The 27,067-nt window shown below is 40.9% G+C and overlaps 1 protein-coding gene and 1 pseudogene across 3 annotated transcripts in view; one reads left to right on the forward strand and one right to left on the reverse strand.

Annotated features, from left to right (window-relative positions):
• The first annotated feature begins 6,234 nt into the window (after positions 1–6,234).
• DNAL1 (dynein axonemal light chain 1) overlaps positions 6,235–27,067 on the forward strand; it is a 50,802-nt gene continuing 29,969 nt past the window's right edge. The window contains 4 exon segments of one of the 3 annotated variants that reach the window (NM_001260594.1): positions 6,235–6,308; positions 11,890–11,928; positions 15,917–16,026; positions 19,096–19,151. In NM_001260594.1, the coding sequence (NP_001247523.1) occupies positions 6,306–6,308; positions 11,890–11,928; positions 15,917–16,026; positions 19,096–19,151 (208 nt within the window). In that variant the 5' untranslated portion in view covers positions 6,235–6,305. 3 annotated transcript variants of the gene reach the window in all.
• Positions 16,648–16,746, reverse strand: LOC114679785 (U6 spliceosomal RNA; annotated as a pseudogene).

The following is a 27,067-nucleotide window of genomic DNA, read 5'->3' on the forward strand; positions in this document are numbered from 1 at the left end:
GTGGGTGGATTACCTGAGGTCAGGAGTTCGAGACCAGCCTGGCCAACATGGTGAAACCCTTTCTCTACTAAAAATACAAAAATTAGCCAGACATGGTGGCACATGCCTGTAATCCCAGCTACTCGGGAGGCTGAGGCAGGAGAATTGCTTGAGCCCAGGAGGCGGAGGTTGCAGTGAGATGAGATCGTGCCACTGCACTCCAGCCTGGCCTACAGTGCGAAACTCTGTCTCAAACAAACAAACAAGAAAGAAAGAAAGAGCCAATGCCCATTTCCTTTTTATTGTTGGAGAGGATGACAGGCGTTGGAAGAGCTCTGTTTATACTGACATAGCCGTGAAGTGTCTCAAAACATGGGAAGACAAATTTTACTCTTTTAAGCTAGTCCAGTGCTGGCCACAAAATAGATTCCTCCTTATAGTCCTTTTTTCTCTGTAGCTCTGGATCCCGTATTAAGGGTACCTAATTTGGGAGGGGGGCAGCTCAAAGCTCATGCTATTGCTCAGATTGAGTCTTGGAAGATCTTGGAGTTTTTGCACTTAGGGTAAAGGCTAGACAATTAAATGTATTATTTATTTATTTAAGTGGCAGGGGTCTTGCTCTGTTGCCCAGGCTGGTCTTGAACTCCTGGCCTCAAGCAATCCTCCCCCCTCACCCTTCCAAAGTGCTAGGATTACAGGCATGTGCAGCCTTGCTGGGCTAGACACTTAAATTTAGTTATGCTTCAGAGCAAATCCAGAGACAGACTGAATATTTTTATCAAAAAATGACTGAGATCTGAACTTCTCATGGTCATCTGCAAGCTTTTAAAAGAAATAAAAATGCTAAATTCAAGTTCATCATAGACTGCAGTTTTGGAACTATCCATATTTCTCCATGTTTGGTTTGTTTGAGCTTTAACTCAAGGTAATTGCTAACTGAAAGCCAGCTTTCAAGCTGCTACTTACCCATCTTTCCCACCTACTCTTCCTGCCACCTTCTGTACCTCCAAAGATCTAAAAAGCCAGTGTATGACTATTAGTTTGCTATATCTGTCCCCGAAGTTTTAGATTTTTTTTCCCTCCCTCCCTCCCTCCCTCCCTTCCTCCCTCCCTCCCTCCCTCCCTTCCTCCCTTCCTCCCCTCCTTCTTTCCTTCCTTCCTTGATAGAGTCTCCCTCTGTCACCCAGGCTGGAGTGCAGTGGCTTGATCTTGGCTCACTGAAACCTCCACCTCCCGAGTTCAAGTGGTGCCTCCCACCATGCCCGGCTAATTTTTGTATTTTAGTAGAGATGGGTTTTCACCATGTTGGCCAGGCTGACTCAAATGATCTCAAGTGATCCTGACCTCAAGTGATCCACCCACCTCGGCCTCCCAAAGTGCTGGGATTACAGGTATGAGCCATCGCGCCCAGCCGTTTTAGGTATGTTTTGACCAGGGGTGAATACATACACAGAGGCCCCTGGTTTTGTGATGAGGAACCATTTGGTTATGACAATTTTCTCATAATAGTCAGAGACTAGAGTGAATTCTACAGGATGACTCAGAGGCTAGTTGGTGGTAGACTGAAGTCACAGAATATTTTCTGCTGTTAATCAGATTTTGATATGTGTCTAGCTGCACCCTGTTCCAGGATCTTTACAGAAAGCTGGGAACTCTAAGATATTTATCTTTAGAATGGCAACTAATTACTGAGAAACACTTGCTTTGATTCTCCAAAATTCCCTTATCTTGGTATAGTTTTAAAAACTTTCCTTCATGCTTTTGTTTAAAATTATATTTTAAAACAGGCAGGTTCCAGGTTCTAGTTGCAAATTGATAATTACACATGTAGACAATGTAATTATCTGAGGGAAAGACAGAGTTTATCCCTTCCACCTTCTCCACCAAAAACTTAATTACAGTTTGTGGATGAGCTTTAACTTGTTAGAATTATCTTAGATGAAGTTCTGAGTTTTTATTCTAAACACTTAAAATGTATGGAATTGAAACATGTTAAAAGTTCTGGTCCTCATTATAATTTAGTTTTAGTTTTGCAGTTGCCATTTGTTTTTACGTATTTGAAGGGAAAGGTACCAATATCAATTATTAGACTTTGATTTTGGTTGATCAGTAATCTTGTGCTTATGACTGGTTTGCAGCTGGGCACGGTGGCTCACACAGGTAATCCCAGCACTTTGGGAGGTTGAGGCGGGCAGATCACTTGAGCTCAGCAGTTCAAAACCAGCCTGGGGATGATGGCAAACCTTGTCTCTACCCAAAATACAAAAAATTAGCCAGGCGTGGTGGCACACTTCTATGGTTCCAGCTACTTGAGGGGCTGAGGTGGCAGGATCGCTCGAACCTGGGAGGCCAAGGTTGCAGTGAACCGTGATTGGTCTACTGTATTCCAGCCTGGGTAATAGAGTGAGACTCTTATCTAAAAAAAAAAAAAAAAAAAAAAAAAAAACCAGTTGCGAGGGATCTTCTTGGCAGAGGTTGAAGAGTTGTTGCCCTAATTTATAGTATTATTAAATAGTTTCCCCCAAAATTAACATTATTTTTAAAATCGAATACAAGTTTCAATTATTAACATCAAGAAAAAATACAGGCTTTGGTGAGGTGGTTTAGGCCTGTAATCCCAGCACTTTGGGAGGCCAAGGTGGGAGGACTGCTTGAGCTCAGGAGTTCAAAACCAGCCTGGACAACATAGCAAGACCCCTGTCTCTACAAAAAAAAATTTAAAATTTAGCTGGGGGTGGTAACACATGCCTATAGTCCTAGCTATTTGGGAGGCTGAGGCAGGAGGATCATCTGAGCCTGAGGGATTGAGGCTACAGTGAGCTGTGATTACAGCACTACACTGCAGCCTATCTACCCTGGGCAACCAAGTGAGACACTGTCTCCAGAAAATGAAAAAAAGGTGTGTGTGTGTGTGTGTGTGTGTATAAACTCATACACACCACTTCTTGAATTCAGGGTTTTTTGTGTAAGATTTTTGTTTCTTTTTTTTTGAGTCTGAGTCTCGCTTTTGTCACCCAGGCTGGAGTGCAGTGGCGTGATCTTGGCTCACTGCGACCTCCATCTCTCGGGTTCAAGCAATTCTCTTGCCTCAGCCTCCTGAGTGCTGGAACTATGGCATGCACTACTATGCCCAGCTAATTTTTGTATTTTTAGTAGAGATGGGGTTTCACCATGTTGGCCGGGCTGGTCTCAAATTCCTGACCTCCAGTGATCCACCTGCCTTGGTCTCCCAAAGTGCTGGGATTATAGGCAGGAGCCACCACACCTGGCCCTTGTGTAAGATTTTAAAAAGAGGTTTATTGTTGCCCAGGCTGCAATGCAGTGCATGAGCCATCATGCCTGGTCAAGGTTTATTTTATTTTATTTTTATTATTTATTTATTTATTTATTTTTTTGAGACAGAGTCTCGCTCTGTTGCCCGGGCTGGAATGCAGTGGCATGATCATAGCTCACTGCAACCTTGACCTCCCAGGCTCAAGTGATTCTTCCACTTCAGCCTCCTGAGTAGCTGGTACTACAGGCTCACGCCACCATGCGCAGCTAATTTTTCTTTCTTTTTTTTTTTTTTTGGTTAAATATGGGGTCTCGCTATGTTACTCCGCCTGGTCTTGAACTCCCACTCTCAAGCCATCCTCCTGCCTTGGCCTCCCAAAGTGCTGGGATTACAGGTATGAGCCACTGCACCCAGTCAGCCAATTCTAATTTGAATTGATAAACCTCTCTAGTATATAAACAACCTTAAGAATTAGTGCCTATCCTAGGGTTTAAGTTCTTTTTTTAAATTTTAAGATATGTAACTTTTAGCTATTTTGCTTAATCTCTAACTCATTTCTTAAATGTGACAATTTTTTCTTCTCTTTTGTTTGGCCCACATTTTTGTTTAAAAATTAAGGATTTCTTTGTTTTGTTTTGAGACAGGTTCTCGTTCTGTCGCATGTTCTGTCGTTCAGTGGCACAACCTTGGCTCATGGCAACCTCTGCCTTCCGGGTTCAGGCAATTCTCCTGCCTCAGCCTCTCGAGTAGCTGGGATTACAGGCACGCGCCACCATACCTGGCTAATTTTGTATTTTTAGTAGAGACAGGGTTTCTCCATGTTGGTCAGGCTGGTCTGGAACTCCCAGCCTCAGGTGATCTGCCTGCCTCAGCTTCCCAAAGTGCTGGGATTACAGGCATGTGCCACCGCGCCTGGCCTTCAATACTATTTTTAAACTTTCTTTCAACTTATTTTATCCAGGCCTGAAATAAGAGCAAGCAGACCCACACGTTCTCTGGTGAACAGGTTTTGGAATCTATTTTGTCATTTTGTAGGATATGAAAGAACAAAAGAAGGGTCCAAGTTATATAATTATTTTATTTTCTGTGTGAATGTTTTTAACCTTTGAGAATCTGGAACTCAAAATGTTCTTTATGTGAAGTGTACCAATATTTTGAAACCTATCCAATAGTCCCATAGACAGTTTTTTGTTTTTTTTTAAATAAACATAGAAATTGACCCTTCCGGTTTTAAAGCTTAAAATTTAGGTACCCCCCAGACCTCTCAGAAAGTATCAAAGAACGTAAACTCACCAGATCACTACATATGAATTTTGGTGTACCACCACTCAGTCCACAGCAAACATTAAACCCTCATAATATCCTTTTAGATAAAGGTTTATCTGTGTCTGTGTACTATGTATAGCTTTTCCAATATTTTTTGTTTTTTTTTTTGTTTTAGAGACAGGGTCTGACTCTGTTGCCCAGGGTAGAGTGTAATGGCACAATTATAACTCATTTCAGCCTCAAACTCCTCAAATGATCCTCTTGCTTCAGCCTCCCCAGCAGCTGAGGCTATCAGTGTGTACCACAACGCCTGGCTAATTTTTATTTTTTATAGAGCCAGGGTCTTGTTATGTTGCCTAGGCTGGTCTCGAACTCCTGGGTTCAAGGGATCTTTTTACTTTGGCCTCCCAAATTTCTGGGATTACAGGCATGAACAAACTGCACCAGGCCACTATGTATAATTTTAAAAGAAAATCGTACCAACTATTTTGTTTGGTAACTTCTATTTTTACTTAAAATATGACTATCTTTGGATGTGAATAGATGCCTTTCAGCAAGTCATTGGTACTTTTTTAGTGGAAGAACATTATTGCATTGGATGTTCAATACTACTAACCAATTTTCTCTCTTTCTTTCTTTCTTTTTTTTTTTTTTTTGTTTGTTTTGAGACGGCGTGTCACTCTTGTTGCCCAGACTGGAGTGCAGTGGCGCGATCTCGGCTCACTGCAACGTCCGCCCCTCGGGTTCAAGCAATTTTCGTGGCTCAGGCTCCGGAATTGCTGGGACTACAGGCGCGTGCCACCACACCCGGCTAATTTTTGTATTTTTAGTAGAGACGGGGTTTCACCATGTTGGCCAGGCTGGTCTCAAGTGATCAAGTGATCCTCCCGCCTCAGCCTCCTAAAGTGCTGGGATTACAGGCGTGAGCCACCAGTCCCAGTCACCAATTCTCTTTTGTTGATAATTGAGTTTTTCTTTTTTCTTTTTTTTTGCTATTAAAGCTTTGAACATACATCTCTGTGCTCAGGATAAAGTCCTAGATGTGGAACTGCTGGACCACAAAGGGTGCAAAAGTTTTTGAACAGCCAACAGCCTTCCAGAAAGGCTGTATCAATTATAAACAGCAGCGTATTTGTGTGTTCCTACTTCTCCATACCCCTATCAACTCTATGAATTATTATTATTGTTAATTTTTAGCTCATTTGGTAGGTGGGGGAAAAAAAGACACCTTGGTGATTAAAACCCACAATTTGTGATATTTAAAATGTGGAACAGAGCTTTTAGCTGCCTCTGGCTCCCTGGAGGATCCGGGGTAAAGAAATATAAAATCGGTGGAGTTTGGCTCTGGTATTCTCAGTGGGACGGAGGGATAAATTACGGCAAGCCGTTTATTTTCCCTCCTCCGGAAAAGGGTGGGAAAGGCCATCGGTAGGGGAAAGGAATTAAAAACATTATTTTATGAAAAGGGCAGTTGTTAGGGGGACGTTTTAAGGTCTTTAACTTTAGGCGGGCGAGTCACTACAGATCAGCTGAAACTGCTTTCGGTCCTGACCACTCTGTGCGCGGTTAAGCCCTAGAGCAGCAAAAGGGCAGCCAGCAACAGCCGGACGGGAGGACCCCGGCGGCCGCCACGCAGTCCCACAATGCCCCGCTCGCACCACCCTGAGGGCGGAGAGAAAGGACCGCTGCCGGGCATGGGGCTTCGGCGGAGAGCGCCGAGAAGTGCGCACGCGCACTGACCCCGCGGGCCCTAGCAACCAGAGCAGTGACAGTAGCAACCGCCGGAATGGTGAGTACCTTTCGGGCCGCGTAGCCAAAGCTGAGAGAAGATTGGGAGTGGAAAAGGGTGACTGTGGAGTGTCGAGGGTCTGGGGGTCCTTGAACAGCGGAAGGGAGCCGGTAGCTGACGCTAGCTCTGTGGAGTCAGGGGCCCCGGGCGAAAGAGAAGCCCTGGCCGGGGGTGGTCTGGGGTGAGGGCGGCCTGGGGTGAGGGCGGCCTGGGGTGGATGGGAGGTTGGGTTAAGGTGGAGGGACTCTGACAGGAGAAAAGGGAGGGCGAAGAGCAGGAAATTCTCCAAAAAGAGCGTATTGGAGTGGGAAGGGTGATGGGAAGGAGAGTGTGAAGATATCTCTTTACATATCAGTAATTTTAATGACCCCCCCGTCGAGATGCAGGGAGGGACTGGTTACCAGAGGGTTCTGTATAACAGGGATTGCAGCAGTATTCGTAACCTGTGATGTACCCAGGTTGCCTTCTGAATGACTACGAGTGCAATTATTAGGTAACGCTGTAAAACACACTCTGGTGGATGTATTAGAGCACTGATTCTCAAATTTCAGTATGCATAAGTATGGGCTTGTTGGAATGCAGATTATGAATTTTTAATATGATTGGGGGTTTCAGGAATGTGCATTTCGACAACACACCTCAAGTGATTATAAAATTGGGGGGCATCCCACCACACTGAGAAATGCTGTTACCTTAGGTTTGAAATCTACCAGCTGTCTATCCAATCAGAGCTCTTTATGAAGTAATGGTTTTACCTAGAGATGCTCCTCAACTCTTACTTGAAGTGTTCACTCTCTTGCTTACATACTTGGTAGTTCTAACTAGTCATTTCAAAAGGATTACAGACAGAGCTATTGAGCAAAGTATGTGATGTCCTACTGGATAGAGATGTTTATGAAGAAGCAGCATAATTACTTGTCTTCTTTTTGTGATTCCAGTGCTATATTAGTGGGCAGAAATTGAGCCCAAGAGATGAAAATGATGAGGAAGTCATGCCTGCCCTCAACAGATTAAATACCACTCTTTAAAAAGTAGTTTCCCCCTCTGCTTTCCTTACTTTGTTCCCCAAGCAGTTAGCTGAAAGCCACTGCCAAGGAAAGTTGAAAGTTCTGGAACCTGGGTTTATATTCAGGTGAAGAAAGCCTCAGACCTAAATATTTATGAAAGTATGAGCCATAGTGATTGTTGAAAATCTTCAAATAGAGAATCAGAACGAGTACAGTTATAAGTCACTTAATGATGACAGGGATACATTCTAAGAAACATATCATTGGCAGTTTTGCCTTGCAAACTTCATAGAATATGCCTACAAAAACCAGATGGTGTAGGCTATTGCTCCTAGGCTACAAACTTTTATAGCATCTTACTGTACTGAATACTGTAGGCCATTGAAACAATGTATTTGTGTATTTAAACATAGAAAAGCCTCCAGAGTGCAGTGGCTCACGCCTGTAATCCCAGAACTTTGGGAGGCTGAGGCTGGCAGATCACCTGAGGTCAGGAGTTCAAGACCCACCGGGCCAACATGGTGAAACTCCGCCTCTTCTAAAAATACAAAAATTAGCTGGGTGTCGTGGTACGCCTATAATCCCAGCTACTCAGGAGGCTGAGGCATGAGAATCACTTGAACATGGGAGGTGGAGGTTGCAGTGAGCTGAGATTGCACCACTGCACTCCAGCCTGGGCAACAGAGCAAGACCCTGTCTCAAACAAACAAACAAACAAACATAGAAAAGTTACAGTAAAAATACAGTATTACAGTCTTATGTGACCACTGTCTTATATGTTGGCAGCTTTCCCTCTTTTTCTGGTTTCTGAAACAACTTGTTACAGGGAATACCCTTGAAAGCTTAGTAGAACTCACTTGCAGAAGTGTCTAGGCTTGCAGTATTAGGGGAGGAGGATAAGGGTAAATCTATCATTTTAATATTTTAAATAGTGTTGATCTATTCAAATTTTCTTGATTCTTATGACAGTTTTGACACTTTTATGTTTTTTATAGAAATGCATACCTTGTCTAGGTTTTAAACTTTATTGCCATATGTTTGCTTATGATATTTATTTTTTATTTTGGAGATGGAGTCTTGCTCTGTCGCTCAGGCTGGAGTGCAATGGCACAGTCTCGGCTCACTGCAACCTCTACCTCCTGGGTTTAAACACTTCTTCTGCCTCAGCCACCCAAGTAGCTGGGACTACAGGTGCACACCACCATGCCCAGCTAATTTTTGTATTTTTTGTAGAGATGGGGTTTCCCAATGTTGGCCAGCCTGGTCTCAAACTCCTGACCTCAAGTGATCTACCTGCCTCAGCCTCCCAAAGTGCTGGGATTACAAGCATGAGCCACTGTGCCCAGCAATGATATTTTATTTTTAAAGTCTCTGTGGTGTCTGTAGTTATTTCTCTGTATTCTGTCTCTTTTTCTGTATGTGTGTGTATGTGTGTGGTTTTTGTTTGTTTCATTTTTGAGACAAGATCTCGCTTTGTCACCCAGGCTGGAGTGCAGTGGCACCATTTAGGCTCATGCAGCCCTGACCTCCCAGGCTCAAGTGATCCTCCTGGCTTAGCCCCTGCCCAGTTCCCCAGCCCCCCAGTAGCTGGAACTGCCAGTGCCTGCCACTATGCCTGACTAATATTTGTGTTTTTTTGTAGAGACAGGGTCTTGCTATGTTGTCCAGGTTATATATATTTTTTGAGACAGGGTCTTGCTCTGTTGCCCAGGATAGAGTATAGTGGTGTGATCTCGGCTCACTGAAGCCTCCCTCCCTGGGTCAAGTGATCTTCCCACCTCAGCCCCCCGAGTAGCTGGCACCACAGTCATACGCCACCTTGCCCAGTGCCACCACGCCCTAATTTTTGTTTATTTTTTGTAGAGACAAAGTCTCACTGCCTTGCCCAGGCTGGTCTCGAACTCCTGGGCTCAAGCAGTCCTCCCACTTTAGCCTCCCAAAGCGCTGGGATTACAGACATGAACCACCATGCCTGGCTCATTCTATATTTTCAGTTTATATTGCTCTCTTTTTTGCTCAATCAGGCTTGCCAGGGATTTAAGAACCAACTTTTAGTTTTGTTAGTTATTTTATCCCCACATTCTGTTTTCCATTGACTTTTTCCTTTGTATTTCCTTCTACCTTCTTTGGGTTTGTAATGATGTACTTTTCCAAATGTGTGAACACCTAGCTCATTTGTTTTCTATCTCTTATTTTCTGACAAGTGTATTTGAATCTGTAAGTTTCCTTCTTAGTGTTATATTCCCCAGATTTTGGCTTTTTTTCTTTTATTATTTTATCATTTTCTTTTTAACCCAAGGGTTACTTATTACTATGTCTTTACTTTCTAGACATAATGGTATATATTTGTGAACAAAAATTCTCTCAAAAGGAAAAGGGAGGGAAGAAACCTTATTTCAATGAACAGTTTACATATGGCTACATGCAGCCTTAGGTTTAGAAGGAAGGTGTGTTCCAGAGAATAAAGGGAGGGCTTGAGTTTTATAGCCAAAGTTCCCACCTTCTCAATCAGGTCTGTTTATGCAAATGAAGGATTCAAACTCATTCAGGTCTGGCTCGTTGATACAGCTGGGCCTTGATTGGTTGAGGCAAGTGAACTGATTGGTTGATTCAGGTGAGTTCTGATTGGTTAGTTCATATGAACTCTGGAAGTCCCAAAGTTGAACAGAGGTGTGTTTTTGGGGGGGACTCAGAATATGCATATGACCTCTAGTAAGCAAATGGCTGCTTGACTCTAATTAATTTGATTTAATCTAATTTAATTTTTTCAGAGACAGGCTTGCCCTGTTGCCCAGGCTGGAGTGTGGTGGTGCCATCATACCTCACTGTAACCTTGAACTCTTGGGTTCAATTGATCATCCCACCTCAGCCTCCCAAGTAGCTAGGACTATAGGCATGCACCACCGTGCCAGACTAATTTTTTTTGTTTGTTTGTTTTGTAGAGGTGGAGTCTCTGTATGTTGCCCAGGTTGGTATTGAACTCCTGGCCTCAGGTGATCCTCCCACCTTGGCCTCCCAAAGTGCTGGGATTATAGGTGTGAGACACTGTGCCTAGCTTAGGCCCTGTTTTAAATTTAGGCCCAGTTAACTACTCAGGATTTGTCTTGAAGAATTGATTCTTTCAGGTTCACATTTGTTCACATAATTTAAAAACTTTTCTTTTGTTATTCTTTGGGGTTCTTTTTTAAAAAAAGAGCACCAGGCTGGGCGCGGTGGCTCAAGCCTGTAATCCCAGCACTTTGGGAGGCCGAGGCGGGCGGATCACGAGGTCAGGAGATCGAGACCATCCTGGCTAACACGGTGAAACCCCGTCTCTACTAAAAAAAATACAAAAAACTAGCCGGGCGAGGTGGCGGGCGCCTGTAGTCCCAGCTACTCGGGAGGCTGAGGCAGGAGAATGGCGTGAACCCAGGAGGCGGAGCTTGCAGTGAGCTGAGATCTGGCCACTGCACTCCAGCCTGGGCGACAGAGCGAGACTCCGTCCCAAAAAAAAAAAAAAAAGAGCACCAGCAATAAATCATTAAGGATATCTTCCGTTGGGTACCTTTAGAGTTTTAAATATATTAAATTGAATCTAAGCTGCTATTAATTATAAGGTGCAACATTATTTTGTTTTACTAAGAAAAAAATGGTTTGAACTGAACTATGACAAATATTTTATTATTTAAAATTTTTATTTTGTACTTATTGATAGAGTTCTTTTAAATGTATGTAGACATACAGATTTTTATCCTATCCTTTATCCTCATCCTTTGCAAACATAAAAAGGAATATATGATAAGAAATAAAGTGGTTAATATTTTTCTAAAATTTCACCACTGCCACCTGCCCACAGCAATTGTAAATTGTTCCTGAGTATAAGATATATCCAAATTTCAATATTAAAATGTAAGAAAGATGTAGATCCTTAGAATCAGTAAAATAAGATGTATTTTAATATCAAGTATTGAAAGCTACATATTTTTTGTAAACCAAGTGGGAGTGAAGTGTATGGGTGTTACATAATGATTTCCTTATTTTTTTCTCAGAGATATTTAAATTATTCTGATTTCAGGAAATTAAAACATCTTCTTTGCATATAAAATCTCCAAGAGAGAAATCCTTTTAATGGTAGAAGCCAAGGCTAATAGTTATTGCTTGAAAAGTGTATCAACAAATTACACCAATAAAGACAACTTGGGGCCGGGCGCAGTGTCTCACGCTTGTAATCCCAGCACTTTGGGAGGCCGAGGCAGGGGAGGGCAGGGAGGAGGGCGGATCATGAGGTCAGGAGCTCGAGACCAGCCTGGCCAACATGGTGAAACCCCATCTCTACTAAAAATACAAAAAATTAGTCAAGCATGGTGGCACGCACCTGTAGTCCCAGCTACTTGGGAGGCTGAGGCAGGAGAATTGCTTGAACCCAGGAGGCAGAGGTTGCAGTGAGCGGAGATCACACCATGGCACTCCAGCCTGGGCGACAGAGCAAGATTCTGTTTCAAAATACATACATACATACGTACATACATACATACATACATACATACATACAACTTCTTTTCTTTTCTTTTCTTTTCTTTTCTTTTTTTTAAAAGGCAAAAGCAACAACAATCAAAGAAGCCTTAGCGAGATGGGTGAGTACATGAGTTTTTCCTTCTTTTAGAAACTGTACAAGAAAAAATGTTAGTTATTCAAATCCAGCTGTTTAATACAAAGGATCCTTTTGGTATTGGAACTATTCAGCTATCTTGACTATGGTGGTGGATGCATGAACCTACACAGATGATAAAATTGTGTAAAACTTAATATACACATACAGCCGGGCGTGGTGGCTCACGCTTGTAATTCCAGCACTTTGGGAGGCTGAGGTGAGCGGATCACGAGGTCAGGAGATCGAGACCATCCTGGCTAACACGGTGAAACCCCGTCTCTACTAAAAAATAAAAAATAAAAAAAATTAGCCGAGCGCGGTGGCGGGCGCCTGTAGTCCCAGCTACTCCGGAGGCTGAGGCAGGAGAATGGCGTGAACCCGGGAGGCGGAGCTTGCAGTGAGCCGAGATCGTGCCACCGCACTCCAGCCTGGGCGACAGAGCGAGACTCTGTCTCAAAACAAAAGAAAAAAAAAAAAAAAAGCTTAATACACACATACAAACACACAGTCATACATGCACATGAGCACAAGCAAACTTGGGAAAATCAGAATAAAATCAGTGGATTGTATCAATAGCAATACTATAGTTACATTATGCTATAGTCATAAAATGCTACCCTTGGGGGAACTGGACAAACTTCAAATATTATAATAAAAATTTCAATTAAAAAAATCTGACCACTGGAAGATTTAAATATGGAAAAGCCGATTTTACCTATTGCTATAAAATTGCTGGAATTTCTGTGTTAATACATTTTCTTTTTCAACTGTATCATCACTAAGCTACATATCATTTTCATATGCTGGAGTCATATGGGTTGTGAATTATCTAGGCTTTAGAAGGTGGTTTTAGCCTCGTGGAGGTTAGTACAGAGACAATCAATGTGGACAATGTAAATCATGCATAGACAACTGAAAAACAAACACTGAATAAAAATACTCAAGTAGCAATAGTAGAAAAGAAACTACATTGTAAAAAACATACATTATATATAAATTATATTTTCAGTATTATATAACATTCTATATGGTTTGAACAGTTAGAATTCAGCATTGTAGACATAATTTCCATAGAGTACAGAGATGGCTCCTGAATTTCTGTGCCCATAAACTTGTCTATGTTATCAGTAGTTTTTTTGCTTCGATTCTCGGCCTTTTGACTAAGATCTAGTGTAGTTTTTTTGCATAATAATGTACCTTTTGCTTTTGTAACTAGGCTTTGAATAAAAAGGCTTTCAGAAGCGTTGGTGTCTGGAGAAAATAGACAAAAGTCGATAAAATAATGAAATACTTGAATTCTTGTTTTAGTGCTTATAAATTTCTCATTTACTTTAAATGTATTTTTATAATTTATTTCTGTTTAGTTAAATATTTAATGAAAAATCTTAAGAAAAAAAAGAATATGGAGTAGACTTAGTACCAGATTTCATTTTCCTTGAATTGGATTTTGACACTTTATTTTACTTACAATAACTAGTGTTTTTTTTTGTTTGTTTGTTTTGGCTGGTAGAGTCTATTTCTAGATTACATTGTGGCCATACATTTTTTACTTTTTTTTTTTTTTTGAGACAGTGTCTCGCTCTGTCACCCAGGCTGGAGTGCAGTGTCACAATCATAGCTCACTGCAGCCTCAGTGTCCTAGGCTCAAACACCTGAGTAGCTGGGACTACAGGTGTGCATTACCACCCCTGACTAATTTGTTGTTGTTGCTGTTGTTGTAGAGACAGAGTCTCATTATGTTGCCCAGGCTGGTCTTGAACTCCTGAGCTCAAGTGATCCTCTTGCCTCAGCCTCCCATGGTGCTGGGATTACAGGCGTGAGCCACTGTGCCTGGCCCATGCATTTTTTATTTTAAGATTATTCAAAGACATCAATCTCACTTTTTCATTGATTCCCGCAACATTTATTGAGGATCTACTAGGTGTCAATTTCTCCTCCTCTAACCTACAAATATATGACATAAAAATAAACACTGAGTGGATGCGTATTAGATCTTACAACTGATTGTATATTTTCTATCATTATTATTAAATATATTTTATTTTAATTTAATGTTGTTAAAGTAAAGATGGGGTCTCACTATATTGCCCAGGCTGGTCTCAAACTCCTGAGCTCAAGTGATCCTCCACGCTCAACCTCCCAAAGTGCTAGGATTATAGGCATGAGCCATTGTGCCCAGCCTGTTTTCTATTATTGACATGTGGTGATTTAAGTTTTTGAAAGGAGTTTTGTGTGTCTTACACTGCAGTGGGTTATAAAAAACATAGGAAAGCAAAGGAAATGGCTCCTGAGCTTCTAGTTTTGTTTGGTTAGTTAGTTTGTTTTTCTGGGGACAGGGTCTCTGTCCCCCCAGGCTGCAGTGCAGTGAGCTCAAGTGATCCTCCCACCTCAGCCTCCACCTCCCGATACTATAAAGTATTGGCACATCACCAAGATGTGGTGTGTGCCACCACATCTGGCTGATTTTTAAATTATTTGTAGAAATGAGGTCTTGCTACGTTGTTCAGGCTGGTTTCCAACTCTTGGGCTCAAGCAATCCTCCTTCTTTGGCCTCCCAAATTGCTGGTGTTACAGGCATGAGCCACTGTGCCTGTTTGTCATTTTACTATTGTGTTGAGTTCACTTGTCAGATGAATAGTTCGCAAATATTTTCTCCCATTCAACAGGTTTTCTCTTCACTCTGTTGATTGTTTCCTCTGCTGTGCAGAAGCTTTTTATTTTTATTTTTATGTTTTGAGATGGAGTCTTGCTCTGTTGCCCAGGATGGAGTGCAGTGGCATCATCTCAGCTCACTGCAACCTCTGCCTCCCAGGTTCAAGCAATTCTCCTGCCTCAGCCTCCCAAGTAGCTGGGATTACAGGCGCACACCACCACGCCTGGCTACTTTTTTGTGTTTTTAGTAGAGATGGTGTTTCACCATGTCGGCCAGGCTGGTCTTAAACTCCTGACCTCAGGTGATCCACCCATCTTGGCCTCTCGAAGTGCTGGGATTACAGGCGTGCACCACCACGCCTGCCCAGAAGCTTTTTAGTTTTAGTTCCATTGTTTATTTTTGTTTTTGTTGCCTGTGCTTTTGAGGACTTAGCCATAAAATCTTCTCCTAGACCAATGTCCTGAAGTGTTTTCCCTGTATTTTCTTCTAGTGGCTTTATAGTTTTGAGTCTTACTTTTAAGTCTTTAATTCATCATGGTGATTTTTGCATATGGTGCGAGAAAGGGGTCCAGTTTCATTCATCTGCATTTGGATATCCAGTTTTTCCAGCACCATTTATTGAAGAGGGTATCCTTTTCCCAATGTATGTTCTTGGTGCCTTTGTCAAAAATCAGTTGGCTGTAAATACATGGACTTATTTCTGGATTCTCCATTCCATTCTATTGGTCTATGTATCTGCCTTTATACCAATACCGTGCTGTTTGGGTTGTGTTCACCTTATAATATATTTTGAAATCAGGTAGTCTGATAACATCCAATTTTGTTCTTTTTGCTCAGGATTGTTTGGGCTATTTGTGTTCTTTTTTGGTTCCATATAAATTTTAGGACTTTTTTCTATTTCTGTGAAAAATGACATTGGTATTTTGATAGGAATTACATTGAATCTGTAGCTTGCATTGGGAAGTATGGTCATTTTAATTATATTAATTCTTCTGATCCATGAATATGGGATATCTTTGCATTTGTTTGTGTCCTTTTCAAATTTTAAATACCACAAAAATAAAGTTTTTTAAAATTTTCTTCTCATTTTCATTTGGTAGGGACCTAATAGTTATCTGATTCAGCCACATGTAAATCTGATTATCAGGGTCAGTAGGTAAATGTTTTCAATGAGCTAATGGTAAAGAATTATTAAACAGTTTGCTAAATTCTAGCAATTGTTTTGAAATAAACATGGAAAAGCCTTGGGAAATTCTGGCCTCTTTTGGTTCCACATTACAATCATGGGTTATTTCTTCCAAATGTATTTTTCTCATAGGAAGAGAAAACTGGCCAGAGGCCATCTGAAGCCAAAGAGATAAAACTTTATGCCCAGATTCCCCCTATAGAGAAGATGGATGCATCCTTGTCCATGCTTGCTAATTGCGAGTAAGTTCTCTTTTCATCCTTCTAGTATTACTGTTAGGTTTCCCTTTCTTTTCTTAAACACACAAAGTAAGAAAATATGTTTGTTTTCTGTGGTCTTCATTTTTTTTTTGTTTGCTTAGTGTAATTCTCCCTTTGGCAAGGCCAAACATGAAAAATGACTGGTTTATGGGATTATTAATAGAAACTATTGAACAGTACAGTACAATTTTTTTTTTTTTTTTTTTTGAGATGGAGTCTGGCTCTATCGCCCAGGCTGGAGTGCAATGGCATGATATCGGCTCTCTGCAACCTATGACTCCTACCTATGACTCCTGGATTTAAGCAATTCTCCTGCCTCAGCCTCCCAGGTAGCTGAGACTACAGGCACGTGCCACCATGCCCAGCAAATTTTTTGTATTTTTAGTAGAGACAGGGTTTCACCATGTTAGCCAGGATGATCTTGATCTCCTGACCTCGTGATCTGCCCACCTTGGCCTCCCAAAGTGCTGAGATTACCGGCGTGAGCCACCGCGCCTGGCCAAACAGTACAATATTTTTAGTACAGTTTTTATAATGTGTTTGAAAATATACATCTCCTAGTCTTTTGGGAGAAGCTAAATAACACAATAAACTATATATTTTTTAAATACGGAATGCGTCATGAATGTGTATGTCATCCTTGTGCAGGGGCCATGCTAATCTATCATTCCAGTTTAGTACATGTGCTGCTGAAGCGAGCACCATAATAAACTATGACTCTTGTAAAATCTACTACTTTCTCTTGTAAAATTATCCACAAAGTCAGAAATGTATTTTCTTACTACATGCCTAAGAGATACCCCTTTAAAAAAAGTTTAAAGTTAATAAAAACACGTTGTAAAACATCTGGAAAATATAAGCAGCACAAAGAAAAGGAATTAACATCAACCAAAATCCAGCACTGTGTGAGAACCAGTGCTAGCATTTTTGTAGAGCCTTCTAACTTTAAAAAAAAAAAAAAAAAAATTCTAATTGGGATCAAATTATCCTTTATTTTTTTGAGACATTCTTTGTCACCCAGGCTGCAGTGCAGTGATGTGATCTTGGCTCATTGGAACCTCTGCCTTCTGGGTTCAAGCAATTCTCCTGCCTCAGCCTCCCAAGTAGCTGGGACTACAGGCGCTCGCCACCACACCTGGCTAATTTTTTTTTATATTTTTAGTAGAGATGGGGTTTCACCATGTTGGCCGAGTTGGTCTCGAACTCCTGACCTCAAGTGATCCACCCACCTCAGCCTTCCAAAGTGCTGGGACTACAGGCATGAGCCACTGCGCCTGGACTACTTATTTTGTAATCCTATATCCTGTGACTTTAAATATCAAATCTATAGTAATTTCTGTTAATTTATTTTCTCAATATATGTATTTTAGCAGCATTCTGTGGCTAATTTGAGGCAATTATACCATGTTGCCTTGTAACCATGTTTTTAGGCTACAAGTGTCTCTCATCAGGGCTATAGTATACCACAGAATCACTGGGTTTTTTTCTGATTTCTTCACCCTGTGTTTGTCTAAGTGTGATCCCTTGATCATCTGCACTTTATGCAGGAGATCAGCCCTATCCCAAATTTATAGAAATAGAATATTTACTGATGAAACCTAGGAATCTGCATTTACAGTAAGCAACTTGGGTAATTCTAGGACGCATGTTTGTGAACCCATGCATTAGACTAATATCCATCTGTGGGATCAAAGGGGAGAGCAAACATATTTAGCTTTTGTACACAGCTTGTTCTTTGTGATGAGAACACAGTGTGTCACGTAAAAATCCACCACCACATGCTTTTTTGGCATCAGGCATGATTTCAAAGTGATCAAATATCTTCTTATCATAAAGCCATCTCAAAGGCAAACAAATTTGAGAAGGTTTTGTACCTCATGCTAAAGCACCTTGTGTATCACCTCGAGTCAACCTGTTCATATTTTGCTGACAATTTCTTTGTGCTGGCTGCCTTAACAAGAATTAAAGAATTATTTCCCAACCGTATTCCTAGATTTAAAGGCACTCCATTAATCACTGGGAGTTCTCAGGAGTGGGGGGTGACTAGAAAATATACAGATTTGGCCAGTCGTTTACATGACTTGCACACTCATAATCCCAGCTACTTGGGTGGCTGAGGCATGAAAATCACTTGAACCCAGGAGGCAGAGGTTGCAGTGAACTGAGATCATGCCACTGCACTCCAGCCTGGGCCACAGAGCGAGACTCTGTCTCAAAAAAAAAAAAAAAAAAAAAGTATTGTTCTGCTAGATGGTTTTTAAATTATGTATCATAGACATCTTCCCAAGTTGGTGTCTATAGCCCAATCTTCTTTGTTTTAGTGGCAGCTTAATATTTCACTATCTGTTCCTCAGTTAACAGGTGCTTATAGATTTTTTCAATTTGTCTGCTATTCCAGTAATACGTATAATCTAGTTCATTATCTTTTGGCATTTATATTAATATTTCAGTAGGATGTATTTCTATAAGTGAAAAACTGAGTCAAGAAATGTATGCATTAAAAAACTTGATAATACCAGGGCCAGGCGCGGTGACTCACACCTCTAATCCCAGCACTTTTGGGAGGCCGAAGCAAGTGGATCATGTGAGGTCAGGAGTTCAAGACCATCTTGGCCAACATGGTGAAACCCTATCTCCACTAAAAATACAAAAATTAGCCAGGCATGGTAGCAGGCACCTGTAATCCCAGCTACTTGGGTGGCTGAGGCAGGAGAATTGCTTGAACCAGGGAGGTGGAAGTTGCAGTGAGCTGAAATGGTGCTACTGCACTCCAGCTTAGGTGATAGAGTGAGACTGTGTCTTAAGAAGAAAAAAAAATTGTTAATACCAAATTGCCCTCAAGAAGATTTTTTCAAATTTTCAATAAGTGTTTATTAACTTATGTAATCAGAGAAAAACAGTGATTTTAAAATGAAGTAATAAATACTATGATTGAGTGGGGAAGTATTACTTAAATACTATCTTTCATGGGCACTATTGTTAAGGAATAATTTCTGATTTACCATTTAAGTTTTTCACATTAATTTAAATTTTTTCTTTGTTCTTTTAAAGGAAGCTTTCACTGTCTACAAACTGCATTGAAAAAATTGCCAACCTGAATGGCTTAAGTAAGTGATTCACAGTAACAGATAGTTCATGGATTTCCTAGTTATTTTAATAAACATTCCAGAGACAATATGTAATTCCAGAAGCTGGCACCTGTTTTAGCTATACTTGTTGTCAGATAGTAGAATACATAAACTATGTCTTAAGTTTGATTATCCAAAGAAAAGTAGAGATAGCATGAGCTCTGAACATTTTAAAGACATTTAAAAGCTTTTATAGAGTTAGAATTGAGATGTCTTAAATATAATATCAGATTTTTAATTATATATTTCTTTGTTCAGATTTGTCTTTTCTGTATTTCCAACTTGTTATATTTAATTTTTAATTCATCATCCCTGTTTTTCCCGTGCTCCTTATCCTTGTTAATGACATTGCCTCCCTCCCAGTTGCCAAGGCCTCTGACCCTGTGTTAGTTTCCTGTGGCTGCTGTAATTTGATGGCTTAAAATGATGGATAGGTATTCTCTTATGGTTCTAGAGACCAGAAGTCTGAAATCAGTTTCATCTGGTGAAAATCAAGCCATGCTCCCTCTGGAGGCTGGAGGAGAATCTTTTTCTAGCCTCTTCCAGCTTCTGGTGGCTGCTGCATTCCTTGGCTTGTGACTCATCACTCCAGTCTCTGCCTGTAGTCACACTGGCTTCTCCTTCTATGTCACATCTCTGTCTGCCTCCCTCTTATGAGGATACATGTGATTGCATTAGGGCACACCCTGATCTTGAGGATAATCTCCCCATCTCTCAAGATCCTTAATCATATCTGCAAAGTACTTTTTTTTTGCCATATAAGGTAACATTCACAGGTTCCAGGGATTAGAATGTAGGTATCTTTGGGGAGCCGTTGTTTAGCCTACCACAGTCTCTCTTGAAGCCCTATATGCAAATTCATCACTAAATCCTGTTAACTCTACTCTTTGAAGGAGCACTCAAATAAAGTATTGCTTTTCCATTTCCAGGAGTTACAACTTTAATTTAGACCCTCATCATCTTCCCCTTAGGTCATGTTCTTCAAACATTTTGACTACTTTCCATTGTAAGAATTACATCTGAATTTATTATACATTCATATGAATATGCATATCAAATATGTACATACACATATAAACATGAATAAAGTTTGCAAGACAGCATTTACCCTTATATAGCATAGGTCCCAGTAATTTTTTTTCTTTTTTTTTTGAGATGGCGTCTCACTCTGTTGCCCAGGCTGGATTTCAGTGGTGCAATCTCAGCTCACTACAACCTCCGCCTCCTGGGTTCAAGCAGTTCTCCTGCCTCAGTCTCCCGAGTAGCTGGGATTACAGGTGCCCACTGCCACACCTGGCTAATTTTTGTATTTTTAGTAGAGACAGGGTTTCACCATGTTGGCCAGGCTGGTCTCGAACTTCTGACCTAAAGTTATCCACCCGCCTCAGCCTCCCAAAGTGCTGGGATTATAGTCATGAGCCACCACGCCTGGCCACTTCCATTATGTGTTTTTAAAATTTTCTTTCTTTTTTTTTTTTTTTGAGACAGAGTCTCGCTCTGTCGCCCAGGCTGGAGTGCCGTGGCGCGATCTCAGCTCACTGCAAGCTCTGCCTCCTGGGTTCACACCATTCTCTTGCCTCAACCTCCCGAGTAGCTAGGACCGCAAGCACCCGCCACCATGCCTGGCTAATATTTTTTGTAATTTTAGTTTCGTGTTAGCCAGGATGGTCTCAATCTCCTGACTGACCTCGTGATCCGCCCGCCTCGGCCTCCCAAAGTGCTGGGATTACAGACGTGAGCCACCACGCCTGGCTTTTTTTTTTTTTTTTTTTTAATGTTGATCACAACACACTAAATTGATTTCATAACCTATTAATTTAGGCTCACGACCCATAATTTGAAAAACACTATAACTTTTGTGATAGTGAAACAGGTCAGAGTCACTGGTCTTATTATCTAAGGTGTTATCCTAGTTCGTTGTCTCATGACTGAGAAAATTAAGGAATGTGGATGCAAAGGGTGAGGTTGCAGTGGAAGTTTAATGAGTGAAAAAAGAAAGCTCTCTGCAGTGGAGAGGGAACCCCAAGTGAGTTGCTGTTTTTACAGTTGAATTCAAAAACTTTTATAAGAAACTCCTCTCACCTCTGTAGCTGTTTGAGTAACTTCTCTTATCTGAAAAGCTGTCTGCACAACTCCCCCTTATCTATGTAGTTGTGGGTATATCTCCAGGCAAGCATCAAAGCACTGCTTCTCTTCTTTGTGTAATTATGGGTTTATTTTAGGTAAGTCCCTTTCCTCCCTGTACCCAGGGAGCCTACTGTGTACATATCTGAAAAGGGGAAGAAACTTTCCTGGGAGCCCGCCATTTATACAAAGAGCAATTTGTGCTGGACCCTACATACTTATCCGTGCAGGTGCTGCCTGAGTTTTCCCCAGGCTGTTGTATTTTTGCCTGTAGCTATGATTTTTCAGGCAGGCTGCTTTTCCAAGGACTGGCCTTCACTGTTTACTTAACTGATTTCTCCTTTTCTTCTCCCTCAATAGCCTCCTAATTGATCTCCTTTTCTCCTGTATTTCTGCCCTTCAGGTGACCTTCCTCACTGATAAGAGAGTTTTCTTTCTAAAAATATTATTTGAATATCATTATATCAGAGACCTTTTAATGATGCCTCTTTGCCTAGTAAAGACCAAATGCTTTGATGTTGCATTCAAAGTCATCTAAAAGCTTTTACTATCCAATTCACACCCAAATATACTATTTTAAAAATGACTTTGTAACATTTATTATTGCAATACTTTTCACTGAGAACAGCTTCTTCCTGTAACAGGAAAATCCTGTAAGAATTTAAGATTAAGAATGCAGCCAGATACTGTGGCTCATGCCTATAATCCCAGCACTTTGGGAGGCTGAGGCAGGTGGATCACTTAAGTTCAGGATTTTGAGACCAGTCTGGGCAATATAGCGAGACCCCCGTTTCTACTAAAAATGTTAAAAATTATCTGGGCATGGTGGTGTTTGCCTGTAGTCCCAGCTACTTGGGAGGAGGATTACTTGAGCTCAGGAGAGTGAGTCTGCAGCGAGCTATGATGGTACTACTGCACTCCAGCCTGTGCAACAGAGCAAGACCTTGTCTCAGAAAAAAAAAAAAAATTACGAATGCTATGTGTGAATGTCACCCCTCCTTAAAGACTTCCCTCATCTCCATCGTCAAAATTAATTACTCCTTTGGGAATATTCATAACAGTCTACTTGGATTATAATAATAATTACCTATCTCATAATTATTGTGAAGACTGAGTTAGTATATATAGAGTACTTAGAATTATGGCTGGTGCATATAAAATGCGCAACAAATATTAATCATTATTATAGTTAATTGGGAATATGTTCTGCTCTTTAGATAGTGAATTCCTTGAGGAAAAGCATCATCTTGTTAATCTTTTAATCTTCTATTCCAGTACCCCTCGTACCTTACTCAAAGTCGGCATTCAGTACTTACACACTGCTGGAAAGTTGGCCTTCAGTATTTACATAGTGTTAACTAGTAGAGTTGTGTTGTGAGATGCCTGTCTATTCTAATTTTTTGCTGACTCACTCATTAAACAATTTATTACATTTTATTCAGCTTTTTTGTCTGTAATTGAAGTAACTTACTTAAATGTGACTAAGCAAGTTGATAACATATTATTTATCATGACAGATTACATGCTTTTCTTTATATAAAAACATGACTGTGGACTGGGCATGGTGGCTCACACCTGTAATACCAGCACTTTGGGAGGCCGAGGTGGGTGGATCACCTGAGGTCAGGAGTTTGAGATCAGCCTGGCCAATGTGGTAAAACCCTGTCTCTACTAAAAATATAAAAATTAGCCAGGCATGGTGGCGGGTGCCTGTAATCCTAGCTACTCGGGAGGCTGAGGCAGGAGAATCGCTTGAACCCTGGAGACGGAGGTTGCAGTGAGGTGAGATTGGGCCATTGCACTCCAGCCTGGGCAACAAGAGTGAAACTCTGTCCCCAAAAAACGAAAGAAGGCTTGGCGCAGTGGCTCACACCTGTAATCCCAGCACTTTGGGAGGCCGAGGCAGGTGGATCACGAGGTTGGGAGATCGAGACCAACCTGGCCAACATGGTGAAACCCCATCTCTACTAAAAGTACAAAATTAGCTGGGCATGATGGTGCGCACCTGTAGTCCCAGCTACCCAGGAGGCTGAGGCAGGAGAGTAGCTGGAACCCAGGAGGTGAAGGTTGCAGTGAGCCAAGATTGTGCTACTGTACTCCAGCCTGGGAGAGTGAGACTCATCTCAAAAAAAAAAAAAAAAAGAGACTATGATAATACTGAAAATGGATGACCTTCTATGTAGGGCTGGCACTGGGTTTTAAATAACTTTCTAAACTTTGGTCCGTTGGTAGAGACTCTTAGGAAAATTGTAATAATAAGAGTTCCAAAAACTTAGTGGAACGAATACCTTGATCAATTATTGATGTCTGCTGTAGACACAAAATCAGAGAGTATAGGTATTTGCTATATTTGGCTCATTTCATTTTAGTTCTGCTAGTAACAAATACAATTTATGCAGTCTGTGGCTAGCGAATACATTTTATCTGTGACTATGAAGCAAAAAGAAGCTAATTGATCCATATGAGGATTGAAGTTATGCTGTAGCTTGCCTCCTACCCATCTCCTTTCATGAACACTGTAGTCTTACCTATTATGCCATCATGAGATGATCTGAAATAAATAGGTATTCCTATTTAACAGGTGATTTATCAGGCAGAACAACCCTAATAGCAATTTTTATTTATTGTACCAGAATTGTGACTAGAAAATTGCTTGATATGACTGTGTTCAAACCATGACTAAAAAGCTGTATAATATGAATAATAATCTTAAAGATTAGAAAATAAATTTTGTTGCTATTTATCTTTGGTGAAAAAGTATACTCCTTCAGGTTACAGGTTACAAATAAGCATAAAACTTGAAAGCACAGTTTTGATTTTCATCAGGATCTTGTATGAAGAAAACTATAGTACTTTTCTTCTAGTGATACCCTACTTATGCAGCACATAAAATATGGAAAATATATATTGTGTTATGTCAGAACACTTAATCTATTAACTTTGGATATCAATTTATTTCCTTATACAGTAATACATATGGTCTTTTTAGCCATTCATTACCATTTTCATGTGCAGTTTTTCAAAAAGGAGTTAGAGATTATCTTAGAAAAAATTGCATGTATTTCTTATCTCCCATTGCTGAGGTCATTTCTCAGTCCTCATCTTAGTTGATGAATCAGCGTATTTTTGACACAGATGATTTCTCTTCCCTCTTTAAAGCATTTTCAGTATTTGGCTTTAGGATACTGTCCCCCTTGATTTCCTCCTGTCTTTTTGGCCACTTTTTCCCAGTTTCATATCCATAACCTTTAAATATTGGAAGGCCCCAGGACTCAGTTCTTGTATCTCTTCTCTTTTTTTTCTTCATTTACTCCCTAGATTATCTCATCCAGAGTCATGGCCTCACCATCAGTATGCTGATGGCTGCCACATTTAGATCTCTAGCCCAACTGTGTCCTCCGAATTGCAGATTCATATATTCCATTGGGTGATATTTCCACAGGATATCTGACAGACATCTCATACTTTTTAAAAATTGAATTTTTCATTTTTTAAAAAATTTAATTTTATGGCTGGGGATGGTGGTTCACACCTGTAATCCCAGCACTTTAGGATGCCCAGACAGGTGGATCACTTGAGGCCAGGAGTTCAAGACCAGCCTGGCCAACATGGTGAAACCTCATCTCTACTAAAAATCCAAAAAAGTTAGCTGGGCGTGGTGGCACACGCCTATAATCCCAGCTATTTGGGAGGCTGAGGTGGGAGGAGCTCTTGAATCAAGTGTGAATCAAAGTGCTGGGATTACAGGTATGAGCCCCAGTGACTGGCCAACATCTCACACTTAACATGTCCAAAACTGAGTCTAGATATCTTCCCCTAACCCCAGATAAACCAACTCCTGTGTGTTTCTTTTCTTTTTACAGGATCTTGCTCTGTCACCCAGGCTGGAGTGCAATGTGATGCCATCTCGGCTTACTGCAACCTCCACCTCTTGGGCTTAAGCCATCCTCCCACCTCAGCTTCCTGAGTAGCTGAGACTATAGGTGTGCACCACCAAGCCCGACTAATTTTTTTTTGGGTATTTTTATAGAGTTGGGGTCTCCCCATGTTGCCCAGGCTGGTCTCGAATTACTGGGCTCAAGCGATCTGCCTGCCTCGGCCTCCCAAAATTCTGGGATTACAGGCGTGAGTGAGCCACTCTTGCACCAGATTTATCTCAGATAGCGACAAGTCCATTTCTCCAGTTGTTCAGGCCAAACCTCTTGGTAATTTCTTGACTCCTCTCTCTCACATCCTCTCTAAAGCCTATTATTTCCTTTAATTTCTTTCATATTATATGTATGGACTTACAACCAAGAATATTTCCTCTAATTTCATGTCCTATTACTCTTCATTCATTCTCTCAGCTTATGTGGTCCTGCCTCAAAGCTTTTGTACTTGAAGTTCTCTTGCCTGTAAATGTTCTTCCTCCAGATATCTGCATGGTGAACTCTCTTACTAACTTCCTTTGGGTCTTTCCCTAACATCTCCTATCAAAAAAACTGTTCCCAACCTCCTGATATTTCATTGCTTTTACTTGGTTATTTCTTTTCTCCTTCACATTTGTCACTATCTAATATACTTACTTATTTTGTTTATCTGCCAAATGTTAGCTCCTTGATAGCAGGAATTTTGTCTGTATTATTTGCTGTAATATTGCAAGTGCTTATTGCTGTTCCTGGTGTATGGTAGATGATCAATAACTTATGTGTTGAGTGAATAAATTATTGAATAAGCATTTAATTCTTCATGAAATAGAAAAAAGAAAATGGTGTTTTTTCATATCAAGAAGCTTTAAAGAATAATTATGTGATTTTCTTAAATATTTAATTTTCATAAATTTATAGTAGTTATATAGGATATATTAGTTTGCTAGGTTGCCGTTACAAAGTCCCACAGATTGGGTGGCTTAAACAATAGAAATTTTCTCACAGTTCTGGAGGGTAAAAGTCCAAGATCAAGATGTTCAGCATAGTTGATTTCTTCTGAGGCCTCTCTCCTTGGCTTGTAGATGACTGTCTTCTCCCTCTGTCATTTTTTTTATTTTTATTTTTTTGAGACAGAGTCTTGTTCTGTCACCCAGGCTGGGATACAGCGGCATGATCTTGGCTCACTGCAACCTCCGCCTCCCAGGCTCAAGCAATTCTTCTGCCTCAGCCTTCCTAGTAGCTGGGATTACAGGCACACACCATGCCCAGCTAATTTTTTTATTTTTAGTAGAGATGGGGTTTCGCCATGTTGGCCAGGCTGGTCTCAAACTCCTGGCCTTAAGTGATCCACCCACCTCGGCTTCCCAAAGTGGTGGGATTACAGGCGTGAGCTTCTACACCTGGCCCCTCCCTCTCTCTTTACATGGTCTTTTTCTGTGTCTGTGTCCAAATTGCCTCTTGTTACAAGGATACCAATCATGCTGGACAAGGATACCAATCATGCTGGATTACGACCCATCCAAATGACCTCATTTTACCTTAATTACCCTTTTTTTTTTTTAAGTGTCTAAATGGCCCAATTAACTACCTCTTTCTTTTTTTCTTTTAGACAGGGTCTTACTCTGTTACCCAGGCTAGAGTACAGTGGTACAAACTCCTGTGCTGAAACCATCCTCCTGCCTCAGACTCCCTGAGTAGCTAGGCTAGGCTTACAGGCATGTGCTACCATGCCCCATGCCCAGTTAAATTTTTTTTTTTTTTTTTTTTTTTTTTTTTTGAGAGAGAGTCTTGCTCTGTCACCAGGCTGGAGTGCAGTGGCACAATCTTGGCTCACTGCAAGCTCCACCTCCTCGGTTCAAGCGA

This window comes from Macaca mulatta, chromosome 7 (genome assembly GCF_049350105.2).
Source record: "Macaca mulatta isolate MMU2019108-1 chromosome 7, T2T-MMU8v2.0, whole genome shotgun sequence".
NCBI classification, from domain to species: Eukaryota; Metazoa; Chordata; class Mammalia; order Primates; family Cercopithecidae; genus Macaca; species Macaca mulatta.